Source organism: Peromyscus eremicus, chromosome 7 (genome assembly GCF_949786415.1).
Source record: "Peromyscus eremicus chromosome 7, PerEre_H2_v1, whole genome shotgun sequence".
Taxonomy (NCBI): domain Eukaryota; kingdom Metazoa; phylum Chordata; class Mammalia; order Rodentia; family Cricetidae; genus Peromyscus; species Peromyscus eremicus.
The window spans coordinates 17915404-17940346 of NC_081422.1; the positions used below are offsets into that span (position 1 = coordinate 17915404).

The 24943-nt window shown below is 49.6% G+C and overlaps 1 protein-coding gene across 1 annotated transcript in view; it reads right to left on the reverse strand.

The window, feature by feature from the left end:
- Positions 1–23526, reverse strand: part of Elavl3 (ELAV like RNA binding protein 3) — a 30697-nt gene extending 7171 nt beyond the window's left edge. Inside the window, exons 1-5 of the mRNA XM_059267241.1 lie at positions 23434–23526; positions 12825–13041; positions 12527–12630; positions 1206–1359; positions 873–1098 (exon numbers count right to left, since the gene is read on the reverse strand). Coding sequence (XP_059123224.1) covers positions 873–1098; positions 1206–1359; positions 12527–12630; positions 12825–13041; positions 23434–23526 — 794 coding nt within the window. The remainder of the gene's footprint in view (positions 1–872; positions 1099–1205; positions 1360–12526; positions 12631–12824; positions 13042–23433) is intronic.
- Between the last annotated feature and the right edge of the window lie 1417 nt (positions 23527–24943).

The window sequence follows — 24943 nt, forward strand, 5'->3', positions numbered from 1 at the left end:
TTTGCGGGGGGGGAGAGAGATAGACAGAGAGGAGATAGACAGAGACAAAGAGAGACAAGAAGAGAAAGACAGAGAAAGACACAGGTACACAGAGAGAGAGACAGATACAGAGATAAAGACAGAGAGACTGGAAGAGGACATACGGAGAGACTGACAGGCACAGAGAAAGGTAAGGGACAAAGGACAGACAGACACAAAGAAAAAGACAAACAGAGAGGAAAATGGGAGACAGACAGGATGTCCAGGCTCTTTTCTCATTTTTTCTGGGTGGGTGGGGGATTGTTGTTGTTGTTGTTGTTGTTTTTGGTCAGTTTGACACAAACTAGGGTCAGCTAGGAAGAGGAACTTCAATTGAGAAAATGCTTCCACCACAATGGCCTGTGGGGCCTTTTCTTGATGTGAGCTCACTGTGGGCCTGGGCTGTGTAAGAGAGCAGACTGAGCAAGGTATGGACAGTGAGCTAGTAAGCCGTGCTCCTCCATGGTCTCTGCTTCAGTTCCCACCTCCGCGTTCCTGCCCTGATTTCCCCTCATGGTGGACTGTTCACTGTAAGATGAAATAAACCCCTTTCTTCTCACATTGTTGTAGTCATGGCGCTTCTTATCACAGCAATAGAAACCATGACCAAGACACGTGGGGGTGGGGTGGGGAGGAAGAGGCAGAGAGAGACAGAGACAGAGACAGAGAGCCACAGCTGGACTTCACTTGGCTGCCAACAGTCATGGCCAGCATACCCTGAGCCCCTGTTCTCCGTGCTGGGCACATGCCCTTCCTTGTTCTGCTGGCAGGGTGTCCCTGGGTCCCCAGTCTGAGAAAACAGGGTCAGGGAAAGCTTGGGGCACCTGGCCTGGGGTCTGCGGACTCTGGCTCACCGGAAGCGCTGTGTCTGATGATGCAGGGGACCCGCGTAGCGCCGGGCAGAGGACTGGTACAGGTGGGTGAGCAGGGCCTGTCCTGTCTTCTGACTCGGGTTGTTTGCGAACTTGACAGTGATTGGCTCGGCTGCGCCCAGTGGTTTCTGTCCATTTAGTCCCTTGATGGCTTCCTCCGCCTCGATCCTCTTGTCAAAGCGGATGAATCCCACACCCCGAGAGACACCTGCCAGGGTGCGAGGGCATCGGACTCAGGTACTCTGTACCTTCTCAGGTGACTCTCCCCGCTGGGACACCCTGGCCCAGAGCACCCTCTCTTCCCGGCGTTCTGACCTGTGGCCTGGTCCAGCAGGATTCTGGAAGTGATGATCCGACCGTACTGCGAGAAGAGCTGCTCCATCTCCTTCTGGCTCATGGCCTTGGGGAGGCCGCTGACGTACAGGTTAGCATCCCGGATAGAGGCGGAACTGGGGCGTGCATAGGACACCTGGGCCGGGGATCAGAGGACAGTGAGGGCGCGGGGGAACTGACAAGGTTCAGAAAGGCCCCCCACCCCCACGAGTTCACTTAACAAGTTGCCCAAGGCTGGGGCTGAGTGGGTGGAGCGCTTGTCTAACAAGCAAGAAGCTTGGATTCCATCCCCAGCACCACACAGACAAGGTAATACACACCTGTCATCCCAAGACCTGGCAGATGGAGGCGGGAGGAGCCGAAGTTAAAAGCCACTCCACTACACATTAAGTTCAAGTCTGGCCTGGGCCACATGTTACCCTGTCTCAGAGAGCAAAGCAGATGGAGAGGTCGTTCCACTAGTAAGGGCTTGCTGCACAAGATGAGCACCCGAGCCAGACCTCCAGCACCCACATAAGAAAACACAACAAAACCAAAAACAGCCAGGCAGGCCATGGCGATGGCTCCACGGTGACGTGCCTGCGTGGAAGCAGGAGAGCCTGAGTTTGATACCTTGAACCAATGGTGGAAGAAGAAAACCGACTCCCAAAGCATCCTCTGACCCCACACCCACATAGCAGCATGCATGTGCACCCCCGCCCCCCCCCCCCACAACTAGTAATAATCCTTCCTTCCTTCCTTTCTTTATTTTTGGTTTTTCGAAACAGGGTTTCTCCGTGTAGTTTTGGTGCCTGTCCTGGAACTCGCTTTGTAGACCAGGCTGGCCTCAACCTCACAGAGATCCGCCTGCCTCTGCCTCCCGAGTGCTAGGATTAAAGGCATGCGCCACCACCGCCGGCAATAATTCACTTTTTATCTAAAACAAATGAGCTCCATGTTCTGGTGCACACTTGTCATCCCAGCTCCGGGAAGGGCTGGAGGGTAGTCCGTGACTTCACGTCAGCAAGTCTGAGCTTATGGACCATGCCCAGTTCTGGGTCTCAAGAAAAGAAAAGGTTTGGGAGAGCCAGGAGTGATGTCACAGGCCTTTAATCCCAGAACTGGGGAGGCAGAGGTAAGTGGACCTCTGTGAGTCTGAGGCCAGCCTGGTCTACAGAGTGAGTTCGAGGACAACCGGGGTTGTGTAGTTGAGACCTGGTGTCAGACAAAAACGTATAAAACAAACCAACGTAGTCGGGGGCTGGGAAATGCCTTTCTGCAAAGGACCTGCGCCAGCTCCCCAGAACCCTGTGCAGGATTACCACCCCCTGAGCCCACAAAGGTGTAAATACAAGGTTGTGCATGCCTTTTAGGGGTGGGGTGGGATGAGGTAGGCGGGAATTATCACCCCCTGGAAACTGGAACGAACTTATTTTTAATCTTTGCAAACTGAAACCAAAAGGATCTGACTTGTACTAATGTTTTACAACTCTACATTTGTATTAAAAATAATAAAAACAAAAATGCAGGGCCCACAAGAGGGCTCAGCAGACAAAGGTGCTTGCGGCCAAACCTGTCCACCTGAGTTCAATCCTTGGGTCACACATGGCAGAAGGAGAGGACCAACTCCTGAAAGTTGTCCTCTGACCTCCACATCCTCGTGCCTGAAGAGCTCACTCCCTGACCTGTGTGCCATACACACATAAGCATATAAAATAAAATTGAAACTGACCTCTATGTGTCATAGACACATATACATGTAAAATAAAATTTTAAATGTAATTAAAACTAAAGAAAAACAGGGTGGGTGATAATGGAATATTTCAGACAAAAAATCAGAATGGAAAAACTGGCACTCCCTGACTTGGGCCTGCAGTTCATCACTTCCTCCTCCTTCCGACAGCCTCGGCTACTGACCACACAGCTCTCATGCTCACATTCCGTTCCACACAGCAGCCAAGGGCGCCCTGAACACTAAAGCCAGTTTCTTCCCCTACAGAATTGTCCGTGGCTCCTTCCTTCCTTCCTCTGCCTTAAAGTTAAAGTCCTTTTAAGAAAAAAAATGTCGCCGTGTGGTGACCCAGTGTCAGCCCCAGCACTCAAGAAGCAGAACAGGTGAGTTTGAACCCAGGACAGCCAGGGCTACATAGAGACCCTGTCCAATTTTTTTTTCTTTTTTTGGAGACAGGGTTTCTCTGTGTAGTTTATTGGTGCCTGTCCTGGATCTCGCTTTGTAGATGAGGCTGGCCTCGAACTCACAGAGATACGCCTGGCTCTGCCTCCCAAATGCTGATTAAAGGCGTGTGCCACCTGGTTCTGTCCAAAATTTTTAAGAGTTTGTTTTGTTTTTTGAGACAGGGTCTCACTATGTAGCTCTGGTTGTCCTGGAACTCACAGAGATCCGCCTGCCTCTGCCTCCCAAGTGCTGGAATTAAAGGTGTGCACCACCACACCCAGCTCAAAAATTAAACTTTTAGAAAAAGGTTTACTTTGTATTATTATTGTTGTTGTTATTATTTTTCAAGACAGGGTTTCTCTGTGTAGTCCTGGCTGTCCTGGATCTCACTCTATAGACCAGGCTGGCCTTGAACTCACAGAGATCCACCTGCCTCTGCCTTCCCAGTGCTGGGATTAAAGGTGTGCGCCACCACCAGCGCCTGGTGTTTACTTTTATTTTTGTGTATGAATGTTTTGCCTGTAGGTATGGGTGTGCATTGTGTGCATGTAGTACCCACAGGGCCCAGAAAAGAGCACCAGCTTCCCTAGAGCTGGAGACACAGACAATTATGACAGGCTTGGTAGGTGCTGGGAATTGAACCTTGGTTTCCTGGCAGATCAGCCAGTGCTCTTAACTGCTCAGCCATCTCTTGAGTTCCAAAAAATGGAAACAGCTCTAAATTACATTTGAGTGTGCACATGTGTGTGCATGTGCCATGCTTAATTGCAGAGGTCAGATAGCAGCTTAGGAAGGTAGTTCTTGGCACCTTCCCCCTCCCCCGTAAGCCATCTACCCAGCCCAAGTCTGTGTGTGTGTGTGTGTGTGTGTGTGTGTGTGTGTGTGTGTGTGCGCGTGCGCGCGCGCATGCGTGCGTGCGTGCGGTTTGAGGACTGACCCCAGGGACTTGCTCTACCACTAAACTACAGCTCCATCCTCTAAACTCTGTGCCCACAAGGCCTTGCATTCGGCCAGGTCTCCCCCTGCTCTCACCCCACTCACGTCCCCACCATCGTGTCCTTTCTTTTACCCAAATGTACCAGGCATGTCCAGCCTCAGGACTTTTGCACCTGCTGTTTTTGGTGCTGGAAAGTCTCTTCGTGCTGGCCTGGGTGGCTCGTGTCTGTAATACCAACACTCTGGAGGATTTGATGGGATGACCGTCTGGGGCTCAAGGCCAGCTGAGTCACAGAACGAGACTGAGGCCCTGTCGCAACCCGCCCCACAGAAACACTTTCCTTTTTCTGCCAGTTCGAAGTTTGAAATGTCCTCCCCACCCTCTCCGATTCTGTTTTGTTTTTTTACATTTATTTTTAGGGTTTGTGTGTGCGTGTGTGTAGAGGTCACAGAATATCTGATGTGTGTCAGTTCTGCTTGTACCATGTGGATTTCAGTGATCCAACTCAAGTAATCAGGTTTGGCAGCAAGCTCCCTTCAACCCACTGGACCCTCTCACTGGCCCTGCTATGACCCCATCTCAAGGTGCTTTTCTTTGGCTTGTGAGCTGTGGACATTTGGTGAGGCCATTCCATTTGTGTCATAAGAACACATCTCAGCATCTCTGCAGCTGCTCACAAGTCCGCCGACTCAGCCATTCAGAGCACGAGACACTGGCCAGTATTGTGAAGTGGGGGGAAGAAAGTCTGTTTACAGAGTAGTATGGAACCCCGGCTCATTGTGTCTTCATCAATGTCCTGGAGACTCAGTGCAGAGGCCCCGCCCACAAGTGTCAATGGGGTGACCAGTCTCTGTGGTGGGAGGGTCGCGAGCACCCCTCCCCCTCCCTTCTGCTGTTTCTATTCAAACCTCTAAATCTGATGTAGACAGGGGCCATTGTAACGGGTCTGGCACTTGTTTGGGGAGATGCCTTGTGGAGCTGTATTGCTTCATTACAAATAACGAATTAGGGGCCGTTGAGATGGGTGAGCAGGTAAAGGGGCTTGCCACCAAGCCTTACGACCTGAATTTGATCTCTCAGACTCACAGGGCGAAAGGAGAGAACAGACTCGGAAACCTGTCCTTTGGCTTCCACACACACAAACATAATGAGTAAATGTAATGAAGTTTTTAAAAAGAAGTAACTAATTGGGACTGGGGCTGTCACTCAGGGAGCAAGGGGAACACCACCTCCATCTTTCCCTGTGTGAGTGGGTGTGGTGGCGCACTCTCCTGCCATCCCAGTGCTCTGGAGGCGAAGCAGGCACACCTCCCTGTGAGTTCCAGACCTGTTTGGTCTACACAGCATGCTTCCGGCCACCTGGAGCTGTATAGTGAGAGCCTGTCTCAAAAAATATCTCTTTACACACACACACACACACACACACACACACACACACACAAATTTAAAAATTGCAGCCGAGTGTTCGAGGTTTCCTAACTCTATCATGGCACTGTGAGAGTTTAGATGCTTTGTTTGGCGTCGTGGTTACTGTTTTTGAGACAGGCTCTCACTATACAGCCCTGGGGCATCTGGAGCATCTGTGTACACTGGGCTGGCATCCTGCTCACAGAGATCCAGAGTTCGAGGATTACAAGTGTGCAACCCCACACTCGGCTTGGAACAGTGAGTTTTGGTCTCTCTATGAAGTCCTAGACAGCCTGGGAGTCACAGCAACCCTTCTGCCTCAGCAGATGAAATTACAGGCATGTGCCACTACACCCAGCTAGGGTAGCATCTTAGGTCTCAGGTCACGTAAGGCGCAGGGTAGATCTCCCCATCTTTCTTATGTCTGTGTGTGGAGGAAGGAACCCACAATGCTACAGTGTGTGAGAGAAAGGGCAGCCAGTGTTGGTCTTCACTTTCTTCACCGTGGACACCAGCACACCTGGCCTGGAAGCTTCCAGAGAGTCTCTTGTGTCCACTTCCTACCTACAGTGCCCACAACCAAGTCTGTGGTTACATGAGTTCCGGGATCTGAATTTAGGTCCTCACACTTTCGCAGCAAGCACCTTACACAACTGTGCAACAGTTTCCTCCAAGACTGAAACATTCCAAAGCTCCTTAAGCAGGAAGGTAACTCAAACCAGCTTCAGGAAGTCCCTGAAACTGACCAGATTCAGCAGGCCCCTCCCTGCTCAAGTAAGCAATAAAAGCTAAGAGTCCCTCTGAGGCTTGCAGAATGGAGCTGCAAAGACGACTCTGAGGTTTAGACCAACTGAGGCACCTGGGAAGGACGCTCTCCAACCTGTGCAGCTGTCTGCAGGTTGTGCCGTGTGCTCAGGTTCCCAGCTTTGTGAGCTGTCACCCAGGCTGGGGTGGGCCTTGGTGATGCGGCTGTCTTAGAGTCGTTTCTGCTCCTGTGAGTGACCCCTCACCCACGCTCCTGTAAGTAACCCCAATAACACTCACTGGTTCACCTAGTTAGACTTTGGTAGTATCTGTACTTTGGTCTGTCGTGGCTCCCCATCTGGGGGGAGTAGATGTGTGTGCTGTGTCTCCTCAGGAGAAGTTTTGTCACACACCCTAACTGCCTCCGGAACAGGGACACAACAGAAGCACAGATGAGTTGGGCATGAGTGAGTGCACAGTCCTGGCTACGGGTAGCAAGGCGGGCCTCAAGCTGAGAAGCCTGAGTGGGGCGCATCCAGGGAGGGGATTCCGGCAGAGCTGTCCTTTCCTGTGTGCTGTGTGTGAGTGTGCATCTGTGCGAGGACAGCAGTTGCATGGTTCTTGCTGTGGTAGTGAGACATGCAAACAAGGCTGAGCCACACGATTAGAGTGTGTGTGGGAGGAATCCCAGGAGGGCAGTCTTCATCTGTGAGAGATGGGGTGGCATGCCTGCTTGGTAAGGCAGAGGGCACTACAGGAATATGTGGAGATACCCCGAAAACAGTTAAAAGTTAGAGGAAAAGCTGCAGTCTTTAAGAAGAGTGCACAAGAGCTGAGAGTGTCCGGCAGCCCAGCAGAGGATTGCTGAGCCACTGTTGTGTGTAGTTCGAAATACATCTGAGACTGAGATGGGGGTCTAGCAGGCGCTCGTCTGTGTAGAAAAGCAACCACAATAAGGAAGGGAAGAAATGGTAGCATCCTCCGTGTTAGCCTCGGATCTGGCAAGTAATTTAGATAAAGGGGGATGAGAGAGAGGAGGTAAAAGCGAGACGACACCCTGCAAGTCCAACCTTCAGTAGGAATGGGAAATCTGTGATGTGATGTCCAGATGGGGCCTTCAGTGATCCAGTAGAGAAACTAGTGTGACTGGAACACTCGGCGTTTGAACATCTGATGTCGGGGAGAACAGTGAAGCGGTGGGAGAGCCCGGCACAGCCTGGCTTTGTGAGGTTGTGGTACACGGGAGTGGATGGGATCAGTCGGACTGCTGTGGAGGCAGAAGACTGAGTAGTGTGGCCCCCCACACCTCCTTCAGGCAGAGGCTGCATACCCTGACACAGTGTAAACCATCTCCGTCCAGGGTCGTCACGAATGTCGGGGAATGGCGGGTAACAGAGGAGGAAAGCCACTCCTGAGGTAGGAATAAGAGAAGCTGTGTAGGAACCCCAGTTCACTGGGTCAGATCGAAGTGTTATCACAGAAGAGTAAGGGAAACCTTGATCCAGCCGGGACCTCGAGGCCGGTGTGGAGCTTTAGTGGCCTTGCTGAGCCCTTTGGCAGGGTAAAAGCTGGATAAAGTACGAAAGGCTTTGGCAGATCTCAGTGACTTAGACCAGCATGTAAAGGAAGTTCATAAAGTAAAAACAACCACGAGGAGACAGTCAAAACGTAAAGCCGAGGAAGAGGTCTGTCTGGGTTACTCAGAGGCACGTGGAGATTGTTGCAAGCTGAAGCTACTGAGCAAAAGACTGATAGAAAGCCAAATTGTGTGCCGAGGAGCTTCCAGAAGTCTGTAAAGCCTGAGGAGCAGTTCACAGAAGACAACCATGATGGAATAATACAGGGGAAGATGGTCAAGCCTGTCCTAGGGGTGGGTAATTATCCCCCAGACTAAGGAGTGTGCATTTCTCTCCAGCAAAAGGTTCTGTTAGGGGTGGAGATGGTTTGCCCAGTCAGGACTCACTGAACAGCCAGCTATGGTGAATGGGGAGGCAACAGCCACCCTGCCAACCCAGGGCCTGTCTGACCCAGGGAGCCTGTGGGTGCGTTGGGAAAGCTGGGCCACATTAACCTTTGGCCCTGAGTAGGTCTGAGGAGATTGAGTCAGGCCCACTGACTTGGTCAGGGTGGAGAGGTGTAGGGAGGCTCCGTGAAGAGCTCTGGGATATGGAAATGTAATGGCTCAGAGAGAAGGACTGAGGGTGACAGAGAGCTAATTAAGTTAGTGCCTCCTATCCATGCTGTGTGCCCAACCTTGATCTGTGGAGGAAGCAGCTGACAAATGGATGGAACTTTCTGGTGCTGCATGAGACCTTGATTGTGCTGACTTCAGTATCTTCCTAGGTGTGAACTTCTGAGATCACCTGACACTTGATGAGAACAGGTGGGAACACATTCAGAGTGTTTCACCAAGGTTGTCTTTGTCACCCCACTCTTTGTTATGGGATGGGGGTTCGGGACGTTGCCTTGTCCTGCGTGGTTTCTGGAAAAGGCTTTGTTTTACAGGTGGCATTAGTGCCAACCTCTGAGGGCTTTGCAGATTTGGAAAGGCATCAGACAGACAGACAGGTGCAATGGCTACTTACCTCACAACCCTATGGGGCTGGGTTAATTTAAAGAAAAAAACCCTGAAGGACACTCCCAGAGGCCATAAGGTTACTGAATGAAACCTCAGTGCCAGGGGTGGGCTACCTCCCTGTAGTTGTTGGCCAGTGAGGTCCCACAAATGGTAAAGGCTTTGCTCCCGCTGTTGGTTGTAGGCCAGGACTAAACGGTGACACCCTGTTGCTGAAGACACCGCGCGCGCACGCTCTGACTGTAGGACATGGAGACGCTAAGCTGGGACTGAACTGGAAACTCCCATCCTGCTCTCTGGCTTTGGTAGTGTCAGAGGGCTCACGCATGCTGCTGTCCCCAACATTCCTGTGTGGATGTGGACCCTGTGGGTTGAAACACTGACATGCCAGGCAGGCTGTGCCTGATTGTGCAATACTTGCTTGGCCATTATGACTAAGACCAATTCACCTGGATTTAAGCCCCTACTCCACAGACAGAGTTCACATCTGGTACTGTAAACCAGACAAAAACCTGTGGCTGCGGAGGTCCTAGGTCCCAGTGGGGAGGTGACTTGTGTGGTTTTTCTAGGTGGATGTGATGTGCCTGTCACACGCCTTCTAAACATGTGCGTTTACACCCATAGATCACTGTTGTCACCCTCAACTCATAATGACAAGGGACTGTTACAGTGGCATGCGTGGTGGCCTAATTCTTCGCCCCAGGTGGACACCTACAGTCACCCCACCAAGGCTCAGAGATCATCGGGGAAGAGGGAACAGAAAGAATGGAAGAGTAGGAGGAAGAGGTGGAGTACTTTGTAACAGTTTCTTCCGAGATTGAAATATTCCATCCTGCGGGAAGCTCTTTAAGCAGGAAGGTAAATAACTCAAACCAGCATCAGGAAGTTCCTGAAACTGACCAGATTCAGCAGGCCCCTTCCAGCTAGAGTAAGCAATAAAAGCTGAGAGATCCTCTGAGACTTTCAGAACAGAGGTGCAAAGAAGACCCTGGGGCCAGACCAGCTGCCTTGGAGAAGCAGAAACCAGGCAAGCTGCCTGGAAGAGGTTTAGACCAACTGAGGCACCTGGAAAGGACCCTCTCCACACACTCCATGCTCATAATATCGGGTCCTCCAGAACAACAGTAAGAAAACCATCAGGTGTTAACCATGCACAACCCCACAGCACAGCCCACAAACCCGGCACAGGCCGGACACACACACACACAACACACCAAGCCACACAAACATCTTGTTGCCACAACTTACCCCTAGTGCACCCTGGAAGCCACAATAGGAATCGTCGTGTCACAAAGCACATGTCACACTGACACCAGGTTCTACACACTCAAGAGTCATTTTGTCTGATGCTGTTTGTCTTTTGAGATGGTCTCGTGTAGCCCAGGCTTGCCGTGAAACCAGCAATTCTCCTGAACTCCTGATCTTCTTCCTGCCAAGTCTGGAATGCTGGGATCACAGGCGTGTGCCACCAGGCCCAGTGTGTGTGGTGCTGGAGAACCAACCAACCAGGGCCTTCATGCATGCAGGGTAGGTGATACTTGCAGAAACTGAGCCCTCAATCTTATGCATGAGTATGTGTGCCTGTATAGGCCAGGGGTCAACCTTAAGAGTCATTAGGAGGGAGCTGGAGAGATGGCTCAGAGGTTAGGAGCACTGGCTGCTCTTCCAGAGATCCTGAGTTCAAATCCCAGCACCACATGGTGGCTCACAACCATCTGTAATGAGATCTGGTGCCCTCTTCGGACCTACAGGCATACACGCAGACAGAATACTGTATACATAATAAATAAATACATCTTTAAAAAAAGAGTCATTGGGAACTGTCCACTTTTGAGATAGAGTGCCAGGGACCTCACTGCCTCGCTCCAGCACTGAGGTTACAGGCAAAGGCCACCAAACCTGCCTTTATTTATTTTTTTCTTTTCTTTTTTTTTTTTTGACAGGGTCTTACTGTATAGCTCTGGTTGAGCTGGAACTTGCTATATAGTCTAGGCTGGCCCCAACTCACAAAGATCTGCCTGCTTCTACCTCCTGAGTCCTGGGATTAAAATTATGTGCCACTATGCCTGGCTTGTTTATTAGGGTTCTGGGGAATCAAACTTAGGTCTTCAAAGCAGTAAAAACAACTGAGCTCTCTCTCCAGGCTCCGCCCCCAATCATTCATTTGTTCATGTCTGTGCTGTAGCTGGAACTCAGACAACTGAGCTCTCTCTCCAGGCTCCGCCCCCAGTCATTCATTTGTTCATGTCTGTGCTGTAGCTGGAACTCAGACAACTGAGCTCTCTCTCCAGGCTCCGCCCCAATCATTCATTTGTTCATGTCTGTGCTGTAGCTGGAACTCAGACAACTGAGCTCTCTCTCCAGGCTCCGCCCCCAGTCATTCATTTGTTCATGTCTGTGCTGTAGCTGGAACTCAGACAACTGAGCTATCTCTCCAGGCTCCGCCCCAATCATTCATTTGTTCATGTCTGTGCTGTAGCTGGAACTCTACAGGCTGGGTAAGCACTCTACCACTGAGCCACACTCCAGCCCTACACCTCAAGCCTTAATTATCCAGACCCACCTCACAACAGTCACCTGCATAGACACTGTGTCCCACAGCTACAGAGTCACTTATCCACTGCCTTGCACACACCTGCAGATCTACTTACAGTCACTGGGGTCCACCTCATGCCCCTGGGGCTTCTGGATCAAGCTGACCACAGAAAGACTCATCCAGTGGTACCATTTTCCCCTTCCCCCACTCTGGGGAGAGGAAAAGATTCCTATACTTCTTTTCCCATGATAAATTGGGGGCCAGATGGGCGCCCTCAGCCTGGCCTCCCCAGGGGTCCTGGAGCAGATTTGAAGGGAGGAGCCCAAACACCCCCAGGCCAACTCAGAGGGGGGTTTCCATGGTGATTCTTCCCAAGGGAACTTGGGCTCACATGGTCCCAGCTGCAGCTGCTGAGATGGGAGGCCGTGGGGGAGGGGCGATGCACAAAGGTGGGGGAGGGGCCGCTGCATCCCGCCCCCTCCCCAGTCCCTAATTAGATTCCAGATGGCAGATGGGCCCCACCCCCTCTTCCAGGACAAAGACAGGGAGGGGGTCTGCCCATGGGGTCCTGGTCACTCTGTCCTATCTCCTGGGCCTGGCAGATTCCCTAAGTCTTCCAAGAACATGGGACTTAATGTTGGTAGTATGTCTCCATCCAGGAGGGATGGCTCAGCTGGTAAAGGCAGTTGGTGCCAAGGCTGACCATCTGATCTGGATCCCTGGGACCCACGTGGTGAAAGGAGAAAACCAATTCCTACACTTTTCTCTAGTCTTCACACACACAGTGGCACACGTGTGCCCGTGCACACATATGCACAGAATAGTAAAATAAAAATACAGTGATCTCTCACATTGACGGGTGAGGGGGAAGAGGTTCAGAAAAATAAAGCCACCAAAGCTTCATTCGGGAGCAGAGACGATGGCAGGACTCACTCGGGGAGACACTCACCTTGATGGTCTTTGTCTGCAGTTTGAGGCCGTTGAGGGTGTTGATGGCTTTGTCTGCATCATTGGGGTCAGAATAGTTCACAAACCCATACCCCAGGCTCTGCCCTGTGGGAGGACCAGAAGAGTGACTTCCCTAGTCTGCCCAGTGTCCCCAACACACTTGCCAGGCTCCAGCTTTGTCCCCATGACAGTGTGTTCCCCAGAGAGCCACTTGGCGCCATCCATCCCGAGGTCCCCACCCAGGTCATACTTGTTTTTCCACGGCACTTCCTCCCTGCTTGCCACCCGAGGCCACACACCTGTGATCTTGTCCCGGACCAACTTGCAGGATTCGATGTCCCCGATGCTGCCGAAGAGACTCTTGAACTCGTCCTGTGTCATGTTCTGGGGTAGGTAGTTGACGATGAGGTTGGTCTTGCTGTCGTCAGTGGCTCCGTTTGTCCCAAGGAGTGGCCCGTTGGGCAGGGCCGGGCCGGCCGGCCCCCCCCCAACCTGAGACTCCATGGCCCCCAGTATCTGCTGGAGAAAACAGGTCGTACCCGCTCACCGCCCAGTCCCCATCACTGGAAAGAGGGGTTTGGGGATGGATTAATCATGTCTAACATGGACTTAGTCAAAGGAGGGGGTAGTAATGGTTTTCATCAGGTTTTGTTTGTTTGTTGGTCTTTTTTTTTCTTTTCTTTTTTTTTTTTTTGGTGGGGGGGACAAGGTTTCTCTGTGTAGCCCTGGCTGTCCTAGAACTCACTCTGTAGACCAGGCTGACCTCGAACTCACAGAGATCCTCCTGCCTCTGCCTCCCGAGTGCTGGGATTAGCTATTTGTTGGTCTCTTGGATCTGGAGATTTTCTGGCTATGTATCCCAGGCTGACCTTGAACTCACTATGCAGCTCAGTCTGGGTATGCACTCTTTGTAGACCACGGGTCTTGAACTCACAGAGATCCTCCTGCCTCTGCTTCCCGAGTGCCAGCTGTATTCATCGTTGTCTTCTTTTAATTATTGACGGGGACACAGCAGTTGAAGCTGTCACAGCAAATCTAAAGACTAAGCTGTCTCCAGAACCCGCAGAGGTGAAAGGCGAGAACCGACTACATGAAGTTGTCCTGTGATGTGTGCACTACACATGTACACAAAGCAAAATTCTAAAATGCAATCCGTTTTTAAATTAATTAATTAAAAAAAAAAAAAAGGCCGGGCAGTGGTGGCGCATGCCTTTAATCCCAACACTCGGGAAGCAGAGGCAGGCAGATCTCTGTGAGTTCCAGGCCAGCCTGGGCTACAGAGCTAGCTCTAGGACTTCCATGGCTACACAGAGAAACCCTGTCTCAAAAACCCAAAATAAATAAAATAAAATAAAGTAAATGCTTTATGTGGCTAAGTATAAATGCTTTATAAGGCTAAGTACCTTACCTGTGTATAATGCCAGCACTGAAGAGGCCTGGACTAAACAGTGGGACCTTGGCCTTTTTATTTATTTATTTATTTGGACAGGGTTTCACGTAACCCAGGCTGGTCTCAAAACTTGCTATGTAGCCAAGGTCAACTTTGAACTCCTGATTTTCCTGCCTCTACCTCCCAGGTGCTGGGATTACAAGAGTATGCCATTACACCCCAAACCCTGTCTTAAAACCAAATCAAAAAAGGGTATAAGGTCAGGGAATGTACCTCGGTGGTGGGGCTCTTGCCTAAGATGGGTGAGGATCTGAGTCCACTCCCTAGCTCAACCAACAAACATGGTAAATTATAGTTTGAATAGGCTAGGGTGTGCCCACAGAGATGTGTGTGCTGGGGCCTGGAGTGGCTGGGGTGGGAAGCGGTAGAACCTTGAAGATTGGCCTAGGGGAAGTAATTAGGTCCCTGGCAGGGAGGTTTCCCTCGGAAGGGATTGACTGATGCTCTCCAGGGGCCCTGGCCGGTTCTCTCAAGACTGGGCTGTTTGGGATTGGAAAGTGATGCTCAGCAGTTAAGGGTTTGATTTCTTGCAGAGGACCAGTCTGTCAGGTGGCTCACAGGCACCTGCGACTCCAGCTTCAGGGGATCTGATGCCCTCTCTGGCTTCCAGAGGCACCAACGTTCACATATGCACACACATGGACATACATAAAATAAAATCTTCAATAAACAGAGACACACAGAGAGAGACAGAGATAGAGAGAGCAGGTTCTTTTAGGGGAGAGTGCAGGGTGTCTTACAGAGCCACCCCCAGCCCCTTTAGGTCTGTGCGGAAAGCCCATCCCGTGCCTGGCCTTTTTGAGCACAGCAGTTCCCGCTCTTTCTTTCCTCCCCTTCAGAAGAAGGGAGTCAGCACATGCCACCAGGGACGGCATGGTTGCATCCTCCGTTCCCAATTCTCTGCCACCCTGTGACCCAACCCAAGGGCCTCCCAGAGGGTGAACAGATGGGACCACCTGCTCTGGGACTTCCAACCTCCAAAGCAAAGCTAAGACAACCTCTTTTGTAGCTCAACATGGTAGCTAGCCCATGTCTGTAGTCCCAGCACTGGGAGGCTGACACAGGACAATTGCGGTAGCTTTGTGGTCAGCTCAGGCTGCACAGTGAGGCCTAACAAAAGCAAGAGCGTCCTCCAGACACTTCCCCTCTATCTAAACTTCAAGTCTTTACATTTAGTTGTGCGCGCGCGCGCGCACACACACACACACACACACACACGTGCCATGGCACAGACCTGGAGGTCAGAAGACAACTTGGGAGAGTGTTTTTCAACATAGGGGAGCCAGGGATCAAACTCAGGTGGTTCGGGCTTGGCAGCAAGCTCCTCCACCTGCAGAACCAGCTCAGTGGTCCCACCTCTCTCTCTTTTTTTTTTTTTAATTTAATTTTTTATTTGTTTTTATTTTATGTGCATTGGTGTTGGCCTGCATGTACATCTGTGTGAGGGTGTCAGGATCCTCTGAAACTAGAGTCACAGACAGTTGTGGGCCATCATGTGGGTGCTGGGAATTGAACCCAGGTCCTCTGGAAGAGCAGCCAGTGCTCTTAACCACTGAGTCATCTCTCCAGCCTCACTCTTCTCTTTATAAACATTCAGCTTCAGGTATTTTGTTATAGCAAGAGAAAATAAGCAGTTACTTCATATAAATAAGCGAATACCTAAAATCAGTCTGGGAATTTTCAGGATAAAAAAGGAACACTTTTCTTCATAAAAAAAGAAGTAGTCACAGCCTTCCTGGTGGTGTACACTTTTAATCCCAGAACTTGGGAGGCTAGCCTGGTCTACATATCAACTTCTAGGTTAGCCAGAGCTACACTGTGAGACCCTGTTTCAAAGACAGAGGGAAGAAAAGAAATCAAAATCAAACAAAAACAAAAAATGGAAATTAATGACTTTAGTAGCTTTAAGGAAACAGTGAGGCCCTTCTCTGAGGTGAGTTATTTTTCTTCTCTCACCAGAGAGAACTCCCATCTCAAGGTGTCAATATTTTTTCCTTCCTACATAATTTTCCTCCTAGCTGTTTAACCCCATAATCACTCTGTGAGCTATTTTGGTTTGACTTTCTTTCTTCTCTTTCTTTTCCTTTCTTTTTTTATTTTATTTTATTTTATTTTATTTTATTTTTTTTTTTTTTTGGTTTTTCGAGACAGGGTTTCTCTGTGTAGCTTTGCGCCTTTCCTGGGACTCACTTGGTAGCCCAGGCTGGCCTCGAACTCACAGAGATCCGCCTGCCTCTGCCTCCCAGTGCTGGGATTAAAGGCGTGCGCCACCACCGCCCGGCCCTTTCTTTTTTTAAATAAAACATAAAACACCTGCAAAGAATATGACATTTTTATTTCTTAATTTATAGACGGTATCTGTCACTTTGTTTTGTGGAGACTGGGAGCTCATTGCAAGGGTCCTTATTCCTGGTGTTAAAGAAATGCTTAAAACAAAAAAGCTATGCAGGCTGTGGTGGTGTCGCACACCTTTAATCCCAGCACTGGGAAGGCGGAGGCAGGAGAATCTCTGTGAGTTCAGTGTCATTCGGATGCCAGGGCTACGGAACGAGACTCTGGCTCCCGAGGTAAAGAAGGAGAAAGCTGGGGAGGATGGCACATATATATGTGTGGAATTCCAGCACCTAGGAGACTGAGGCAGGAGGACCCATGAACTCAAGGCCAATTTGAGCTACCCAGACCCTGTGTCAAAAAGCCAAAACCAGGGAGCTGGAGAGACAGCTCAGTGGCTAAGAGCAGTGGCTGCTCTACAAAGACCCAGGTTCAATTCCCAGCACCCACAAGGCAGCTCACAACTATTTGCCACTCCAGCTCCAAGGAATCTGACACCCTCTTTGGGCTTCTAGGGACTCCTGCACATTTGGGTGCACCTAAACTCACACAGGCACACACATACACATAAGTACAGAATACATACATGTTTTTAAAAGCTCCAAACAAACAGACAAATAATTAATGCTCCATAATAAATAACAGCTCCATAATCATCGTAGCTACACATATTCTTCCCCAGGGCTGGCAAGACAGCTCAGCAGACGAGGTGCTTGGCAGCAGGCCTAGGAGCCTGACTTCAGTCCCCAGGACTCACGTGGTAGAAAGAAAACCCATTCCTCAATTTGCCTTTTTACCTCCTTCACGTGTACACCGTGGCACACACGTGCTCACACATTCAATAAATAAATACTAAGCAACTTAAAAATGCAATTAAGAGGTTTTTTCTACATGAGCTTTACCCAGCTAAGGTTATTTTGTATGTGGTGGTGGTGGTGGTGGTGGTGGTGGTGGCGGTGGTGGCGGCGGCGGCGGCGGCGGCGGCGGCGGCGGCGGCGGCGGCGGCGCACGCCTTTAATCTCAGCACTCAGGCGGCAGAGGCAGGAGGATCTCTGTGAGTTCGAGGCCAGCCTGGGCTACAGAGTGAGTTCCAGGACAGCCAGGGCTACACAGAGAAACCCTGACTCAAAAAAAAAAAACAAAAAAACCCAATTATTTTGTATGGAATTTGGAGGGGGGTGTGATGGTAGACACTCTAGCCCAAAAGTGCTGGAGGGACAGAGGCTGAAGGTTCAGCATAATCCTCTCCTAAAAGAGTTCAAGGCCAACCTGGGTGGCATGAGATTCCACCTTTAAAAAAAGAAAGAAAGAAGAAAATGGGTCCAGCAAGACAGCTTGGTGGGTAAGGGCACTTGTCAAAACCCGACAGCCTGAGTTTGACCCTCAGATCCTACACTGGAAGAGAGAACCAAGTCCTAAAAGACGTCCTATGACCTAGCCCCACCCCCCACCCCCATAGTAAATTTTAAACAAAGAAAAGAAAAACCCAGAATATTTTCTTCGGGAGCTGGAGCTGTAACTGTAGCTCAGGAGTAGAGTGTTTGTCTGACGTGAGCAACTCTGTCTGATCTCTAGCAGTTAAAACAACAACAACAACAACAACAAAAAGCCAGTGTTTTATTTTGATCTAGATTTGTCCTTTCAGCAGGGATTGAACGTGAGTTCTCATACATGCCGGATGAGTACACCACGCTGTTATTTCTCTAGCGGTTTTATTTTCTTTTTGAGCCACGGTTTCATATAGCCCAAAGTAGCCCAAGATGACCTTGAACTTGTGAAGCTGAGTGCCGGGATTTGGGGCTGACATCACCACACCGGGTTTACATGTATAATGCTATGGACAATTTGGTGTTTTGTGCTCACCAGGCAAGTACTCTGCCGACTGAGCTGTGTCCCAAACCTTCCCCCAGCTTTTGCGATCGTCTTGTTAAGCTGTTCAGGTTGTCCTCAAACTTGCAAACCCAGAACTCTCAAGCAGCTGGGATCATAACTATGCTCTACAGTGCCTGTCCTATCAGGTTCTGAAAATGTTGAATTTTATTGAAATATTTTCTGTATCTATTAAAGTAACTTTTGGGGGAAAGGTGGCTTTTTGAGATAGTGCTTTTCTGTGTAGCCCTAGATGGTATGGAACTGTTTAGATTTATTTTTATTCTTTTTAATTATGTGTCTGTGTGTGGGTATGTAAGTGCAGATGCCAGCAGGGGTCAGAGGCATCAGATCTCCTGGAGGTGGAGTTGGAAGCAGGTGTGAGACATGGGTGCTGGGAACGCTGATCCCCTGCAAGCAGTAAGTGCTTTTAACCTACAGGCATCTCTCAGGCACCTCACCATCCCCTTCCAGGTCTCTGTCTCTCTGTGTCTGTCTGTCTGTCTCTGTCTCTCTCTTTTCCAGACAGGGTCTCACTGTGTATCTCTGATCAGTAATCAGCCTGGAACTCTTCTTAGAGTAGACCAGGCTGGCCTCAAATTCACAGAGATCCATCTGCTTCTGCCTCCACAAGCAGTGGGATTAATGGTGTGCAGCAAGCTGGGCGTGGTGTGCCTTTAAACCCAACATTTGAGAAGCAGAGGCAGACAGATCCCTGAGTTCTCGACCAGCCTGGTAAAGAGTTCCAGGATAGCCAGGGCTACACAGAGAAACCCTGTCTCAAAAAAACAAAAACAAAAACAAAAACAACCAACCAACCAACCAAACAAACAAACCAAAAAAGGTATGCGCCCCCATGTGGACCTAGATCTTCTGTGGTGGTGATAGGATTTCAAGGAGCTGAGATTGGCCTGGAGCTCAGTATATAGCCGAGGATGACCTTGAACTCCTGATGTTGATTCCTCCATCTCCTGAGTGCTGGGGTAACAATGAACTTGTGATTTTCCTGCTTTGGTCCCCTTGTGCTCTGATTCTAAGCCTGGGCCACCATGCCCAACATAAGGAATGACTTTTATATTTAATACATTATTGCTATGGATTATGTTAATTGATTTTCCAGTATCAAACCAAGCATCCTAGGCAAACAAACCTGGCTATGCAGACTTTTAAACATGTATTTTATGAAATTTTGGACTGAGTACGGTGGTGCAAATGTTTAACTCCAGAATTCAGGAACAGAGGCAGATGGATCTCTGTGAGTTCTGGGCCAGCCTGGTCTACAAAGGGAGTTCCAAGGCAGCCAGGGTTAAACAGTAAGACCCTATCTCAAACATTCTTTTAACTATGTTATATTTATTGATTTTTCATTTTATTTACTGATTTGTATATATGTGAGTGCATGTACACCATAACTTACGTGGCAGTCAGAGGACAACTTGTGGGAGCTGGTTCTTCCCTTCACCATGTGGGTATTGGGGACTGAACTCAGGTTGTCAGACTTGGCTGCAGGTACCTGCTGAACCATGTCACCAGCCTGGTCACGCATATTTTGATTGCATTTGTTTGCATTGCTTAATTTAGTTGGCTGATTTTTTTCTGTTCACTGGGATCTGGGAATTGAACCCAGAGCCTTGCTCTGCCAGGCAAGTGTTGCCCTCTCGGCTCCCCATCTGCTCAGCAATTCTCACATTTATGTTCAAGAGTATAATTCAGCTTGATATTAACTGGTGTGTCCAAGCTTTTGACACTGGGACACGATGCTGTTGTCTACAAAGTTCACACTGGAGAACCACACAATTTTTAACAAAATATGTCCCTCAAAATTCCATGCTTATTTGGAGGCAGGATCTCAAAATGATGACCAGGACACTCTTGAACTCAGAGATCCACCTGCCTCTGCCTCCTGAGTTCTGGGATTAATGGTGTGTGCCACATGTTAGGCAAAACTTCCTGTTTTAAATAGGGTTATGATTTGTGTTGGGCCAACTTCCCAGCTCCTGGTGGCCACCCCACCGGCTGCAAATTGACAAACTTGGAAGACAGGAGCTAATTCTGCTAGGCTAGGTGAGCCGACTAAGGCTCAGAGACCGTAAGGAATGTGCTGAGTCACACACACCACACGTCAGTGCTCACAGCAGACGTCAAATGCACGCCTCTCCTCACTGAAGAACACATTAGCATTCTCTAGGAGAGATGACAGGCACTAAGACTGCATGGGCTTTGACATGTTGGTGTCTTTGAATATGTCCTTATATTCTCGAGACTCTGTTTTGCCTTGCAGCAAAATCAAAACAGTTGGGGCTGGGGAGATGGCTCAACAGTTAAGATGGCTGCTCTTTCACAGGACCTGGGTTCGATTCCCAGCACCCACATGGTGTCTCACAACCATCTGCAACTCTAGTCCTGGGGATCTGACACCTTCTTCAGGCTTCTAGGCTCTGAACTCACATGATGCAAAACACCCATATGGTAAAAAAGAAAAGAAAAAAACCAAAGCAGGTGGTCGTGACTCTGAAGGGAGGGCTCAGTTCAGCCGGTAGAGTGCTGGGATCTATTGGTCATGTCTGCCGCGCTCACCAGAAGGCGAAGAACCAGCACTGCCTCCAGCAGCGGTGGCAAGATGTTTCAGTAGGTAAAGGTGCTTGCTGCCAAGCCTGGCAACCTGAGTTCAATCCCCAGGGCCCACAAGATAGGAGAGAACCAACTCCTGGAAGTTGACCTCTGACCTTTTCACACTCACACTAATGCACATCCATACCAAGTAAATGTTAAAAAAAATGAAAGAAAGAAAGAAGGAAGGAAGGAAGGAAGGAAGAAAAAGAAAGAGAGAAAGAATGGCAGAGACAATGTGTGTGTTTAAAAATTACCAAAGCTTGACTGGGGATACAGTTCAGGGTACAGTGCTTGCCTACCATGTGAGGCAGTGGGTTCAGGACTGAAAAAAAAAGGAGGGGGATTTTTGGAATACTATTCTTGTGTGTTGGCTTATGCCTATAATTCCTGTAGCCTTGTTCTGAGGAAGCTAGGCAAAGATCACCACTACAGCTCAAGGCCAGCCTGGGTTACAGAGTGAGTTGTGTATCAAAAACCACAGAGATTGGAGGATGGTGGCACATGCCTGTTATTGAAGCACTGGAGACAGAGGATCAGAAGTTCAAGGTCATCCTCAGCAGCATAAACCAATTTAAAGCCAGCTTGGATTAAGAGAGTCTGTCTCAAAATAGATAAATAAATAAATAAATAAATAAATAAATAAATAAATAAATAAATAAATAAATAAAATAAACTGGGTGTGGTGGCGCACACCTTTAATCCCAGCACTTGGGAGGCAGAGGCAGGTGGATCTCTGTGAATTTGAGGCCAACCTAGTCTACAGAGTGAGTTCCAGGACAGCCAAGGCTGTTTAATGAGACCCTGTCGTAAAACAAACAAAACAAACAAACAAACAAAATACCTAAAACTGGGGACCAGCAAGACACCTTGGAGCAGCGATCCCTGAGGGCTCTGTGACTTCGAGTCAGCACAGTGATCCAGGCCCCAGAGGATATATGCTTGTTAGTCAGAGGCTCGCACTCAGTGTGGTCAGTTATAAAGGAAACTGGGGCTTCCTTTTTATTTTGAGGTAAGGGCACTTCCACGAGCCTGAAAACCTGAGTTCCTTCCCTGGGACCTTCACAGAGGAAGAACCAACGGTTTCAAGCTGTCCTCTGACATGCTCCACATGTGTACTGTGGCAGGCACATGGGGTGCATGCAAACACGCCCCAATTCCCCTCACATTAGATAAATAAAATAGAAATGAAATAGAAATGCATGCCTGAGCTACGCACAGTGGCTCACACATGAAAACCTAGCACTAGAGAGACTGAGGCATGAGTATGAAAGTCTGAGGTCAGCTTGGGCTACATCGTGACTTAGAGCCAGTATGGCAGATATAGCAAAGCCCTACCACCCCACCCCATCCCCAAAAATATGCTGGGCATGGTGGCGGCATACACTTTTAACTCCAGAACTAGGCAAGCAGAAGCAGTGAATCTCTGTGAGCTTGAGGCCAGCCTGATCTACACGCCAAATTCCAGGCCAGCCAATACTATGAAGTGAAACCTTGTCTACAAAAATAAAGCCCGTATCGTGCCGCATAAAGATGGAGGCTGGAGGGCTGGCGAGGCTGCTCTTGGTTCCACAAGACAGCTCACAACTGGGGCTGTCCGTTCTGTGTGTCCACTGCCTTCTTCTGGCCTCTAGACCCCCACCAAGCTCCAGGTATGCACACAAACATGCATACAGTCAAGCCGCGCGCGCACACACACACACACACACACACACGCGCGCGTGCACGCATGCATGCACACACACACACACTATAAATAAATCTTTAAAAAAACCTGTTTGATGGAGGTGTCAAGGACCAGAGTTTAACCTAGGCATTCATGGAAAGGTGAAAGAACAGACCCAGAAAGTTGTTCTCTTATCTTCACAGACATTTGCTGCAGCACGTGCATGCCCATCACATTCACACACACGCACGCACGCACACACGCACGCACGCACGCACGCACACACGCACACACGCACAGAATTTTTTAAGAGTGGTGGGTGAGGGAGTTGCTGATCTCTGCCAACCACACACGACTGGTTCCAGCTCACACTGCCCAACTGTGCATTCTCAGATCTGCTACCTAAAGTTTCTGGGACTTGAGTCCACACTGCTGAACCTCAGATGTTGGGAAGCTGGAAAGCGTTCTGAGAGCACAGAGTCTGCTGTGGGCTCAGCTGTAAGAAGTGGAAGTAGGTCTGTAAGGTCCATGCCCTGCTTCAGCAGTATTTTTTACAAGCACCCCGCCTCAGTGAGTACTGACTCCACACAACTTTTAAGGACTGGTTCTTCCTTTTGCGTTGGGGGTCCCAGGTATTGAACTTAGGTTGTCGGGCTTGATGCTAAGTGCCTCCCTCTACTTGCTGAGCTTTCTCCTGGTCCCTGACCTTGAACTCCTGAGCCTCCACCCTTCACAAGCTGGGGTTTACAGGCCTGTGTTAGCGTGCCCGGTTTGAGTGGAGCTGGGAATCCAGTCCAGGCTTTGTCGCATGCCAAGAAGCATTCTCCCAGCTGAGCCACATACCCTGCCCTTGGGGTGGCTCCTGAATTCTTGGCTTACAAGGTCTTTGGTCACCTCCCCTGTAGCTGTGGAGGCAGCTGGGCACCATCTAAAAAGTTGACTCCGCTGGGTGTAGCTCAGTGGCAGGGTGCTTGCCTCAAACCTGCAAGGCCCTGGGCATCTTGGGTGTGGGGAAGGGTGCCTCAGAGGGTCTACTCTGACTGCCAATCAGCTGAGAGCGGTTGCCTGCAGTCATCTGCTCGGAGTACTCCAAAGACACATCCGGTCTCTAAAGGAACATGCCCTGCATTGACTAAATCCTGGGCTTATTAGTAATGTCTGTCGTGGGCACAGCAGTCAGTCAGTGAACACTGCAAGGTCCACATTTAGGTTCCCTAATTTCTCTTTCCCTCCCTCCCTCCCTTCCTTTTCTTTCTTTCTGGCCTTGGGCTCAGAGATCAGCCTGCCTCTGCCTCCCGAGTTCCAGGATTAAAGGCGTGCGCCACCACGCCTGATTCAGGTTCCCTAATATTAACACTATATTGATACCATAGCCTGTGTTTTGAGAGCTTGCCATCCTATTCTTTTTAGTACTGGAACTGAACTCAGGCCTCATTCACACTAGACAGGCACTCTGCCGCCAAGCCCTCTCCCCCGCTTCTTCATGAGAAACGAACCCAGAGCTCAGCAGATAAAGATGCATGCAACCACGCCTGAGTTTGAGCCCTGGAATCCACGAGGTGGAAGGACAGAGCCAAATCCTGCAAGTGATCCTCTGACCTCCACACACATAAGTAAACAAATTTAAAAGTGTAATTAAAAATTCACATCTAGGATCAAAGAATGAAAGGCCAATAATAATAACGACAGCCACAGCGGCATAACTCTATGGCAAAGCCCTCGCTTAGCATGTACAAGGCCCTGGGTTCCAGCCCCAGCACTACAAAAACACCACAAAAACAAAACAAAACTAGCAAACCAAGACCGGCATGCCAGCCCACGGCTGTAATTCCCGGACCTCGGAACTTGATGCAGAATCAAACCTGTCTTAGAAACAAAACTGAATGAAAAGACAACCAGACATCCACAGGAGCAAAGCAATGCCGAGCGCCGACTGTTTACTATGCTCCAGATATTACTTTGGAACATAAGACATGGCACATGCTAGGCACTCATGTCCCAGTGTTTGAAGCCTGTGTATCAGGCACTGAGCACATGGAGTCTGGATTTTTGTTTGTTTTGAGACAGGGTCTCATGTAGCCCCATTGTCCTGGAACTCACTACATACACCAGGCTGGCCTCGAACTCACGGAGATCCACATGCCTTGGCCTCCCGAGTGCTGGGATTAAAAGGCCCGTGCCTCCACCGCCCGGCTACATGTTTGTAGACTTCCAGCACTGTTCAGAAACGTGGAAACCATTTGTTCCATTTCTCAGATGGAGAAACCAAGGCCAGAGGTAATGGTTTAGCGTTATGGAGCCCATCTTAGATAGGCCTGTGTGTGTGTGTGTGTGTGTGTGTGTGTGTGTGTGTGTGCGCCACTGCACCTGTGTGGGGATCAGAGGACAACTTTGAGGCGTTGGTGTCCTAGGGACGGACTCAGGTTGGCACAAACGACGGCAATCACCGGCTGAGCCAGTGCCAGCTCCATGCCCAGCTTCAGTCAGCAACT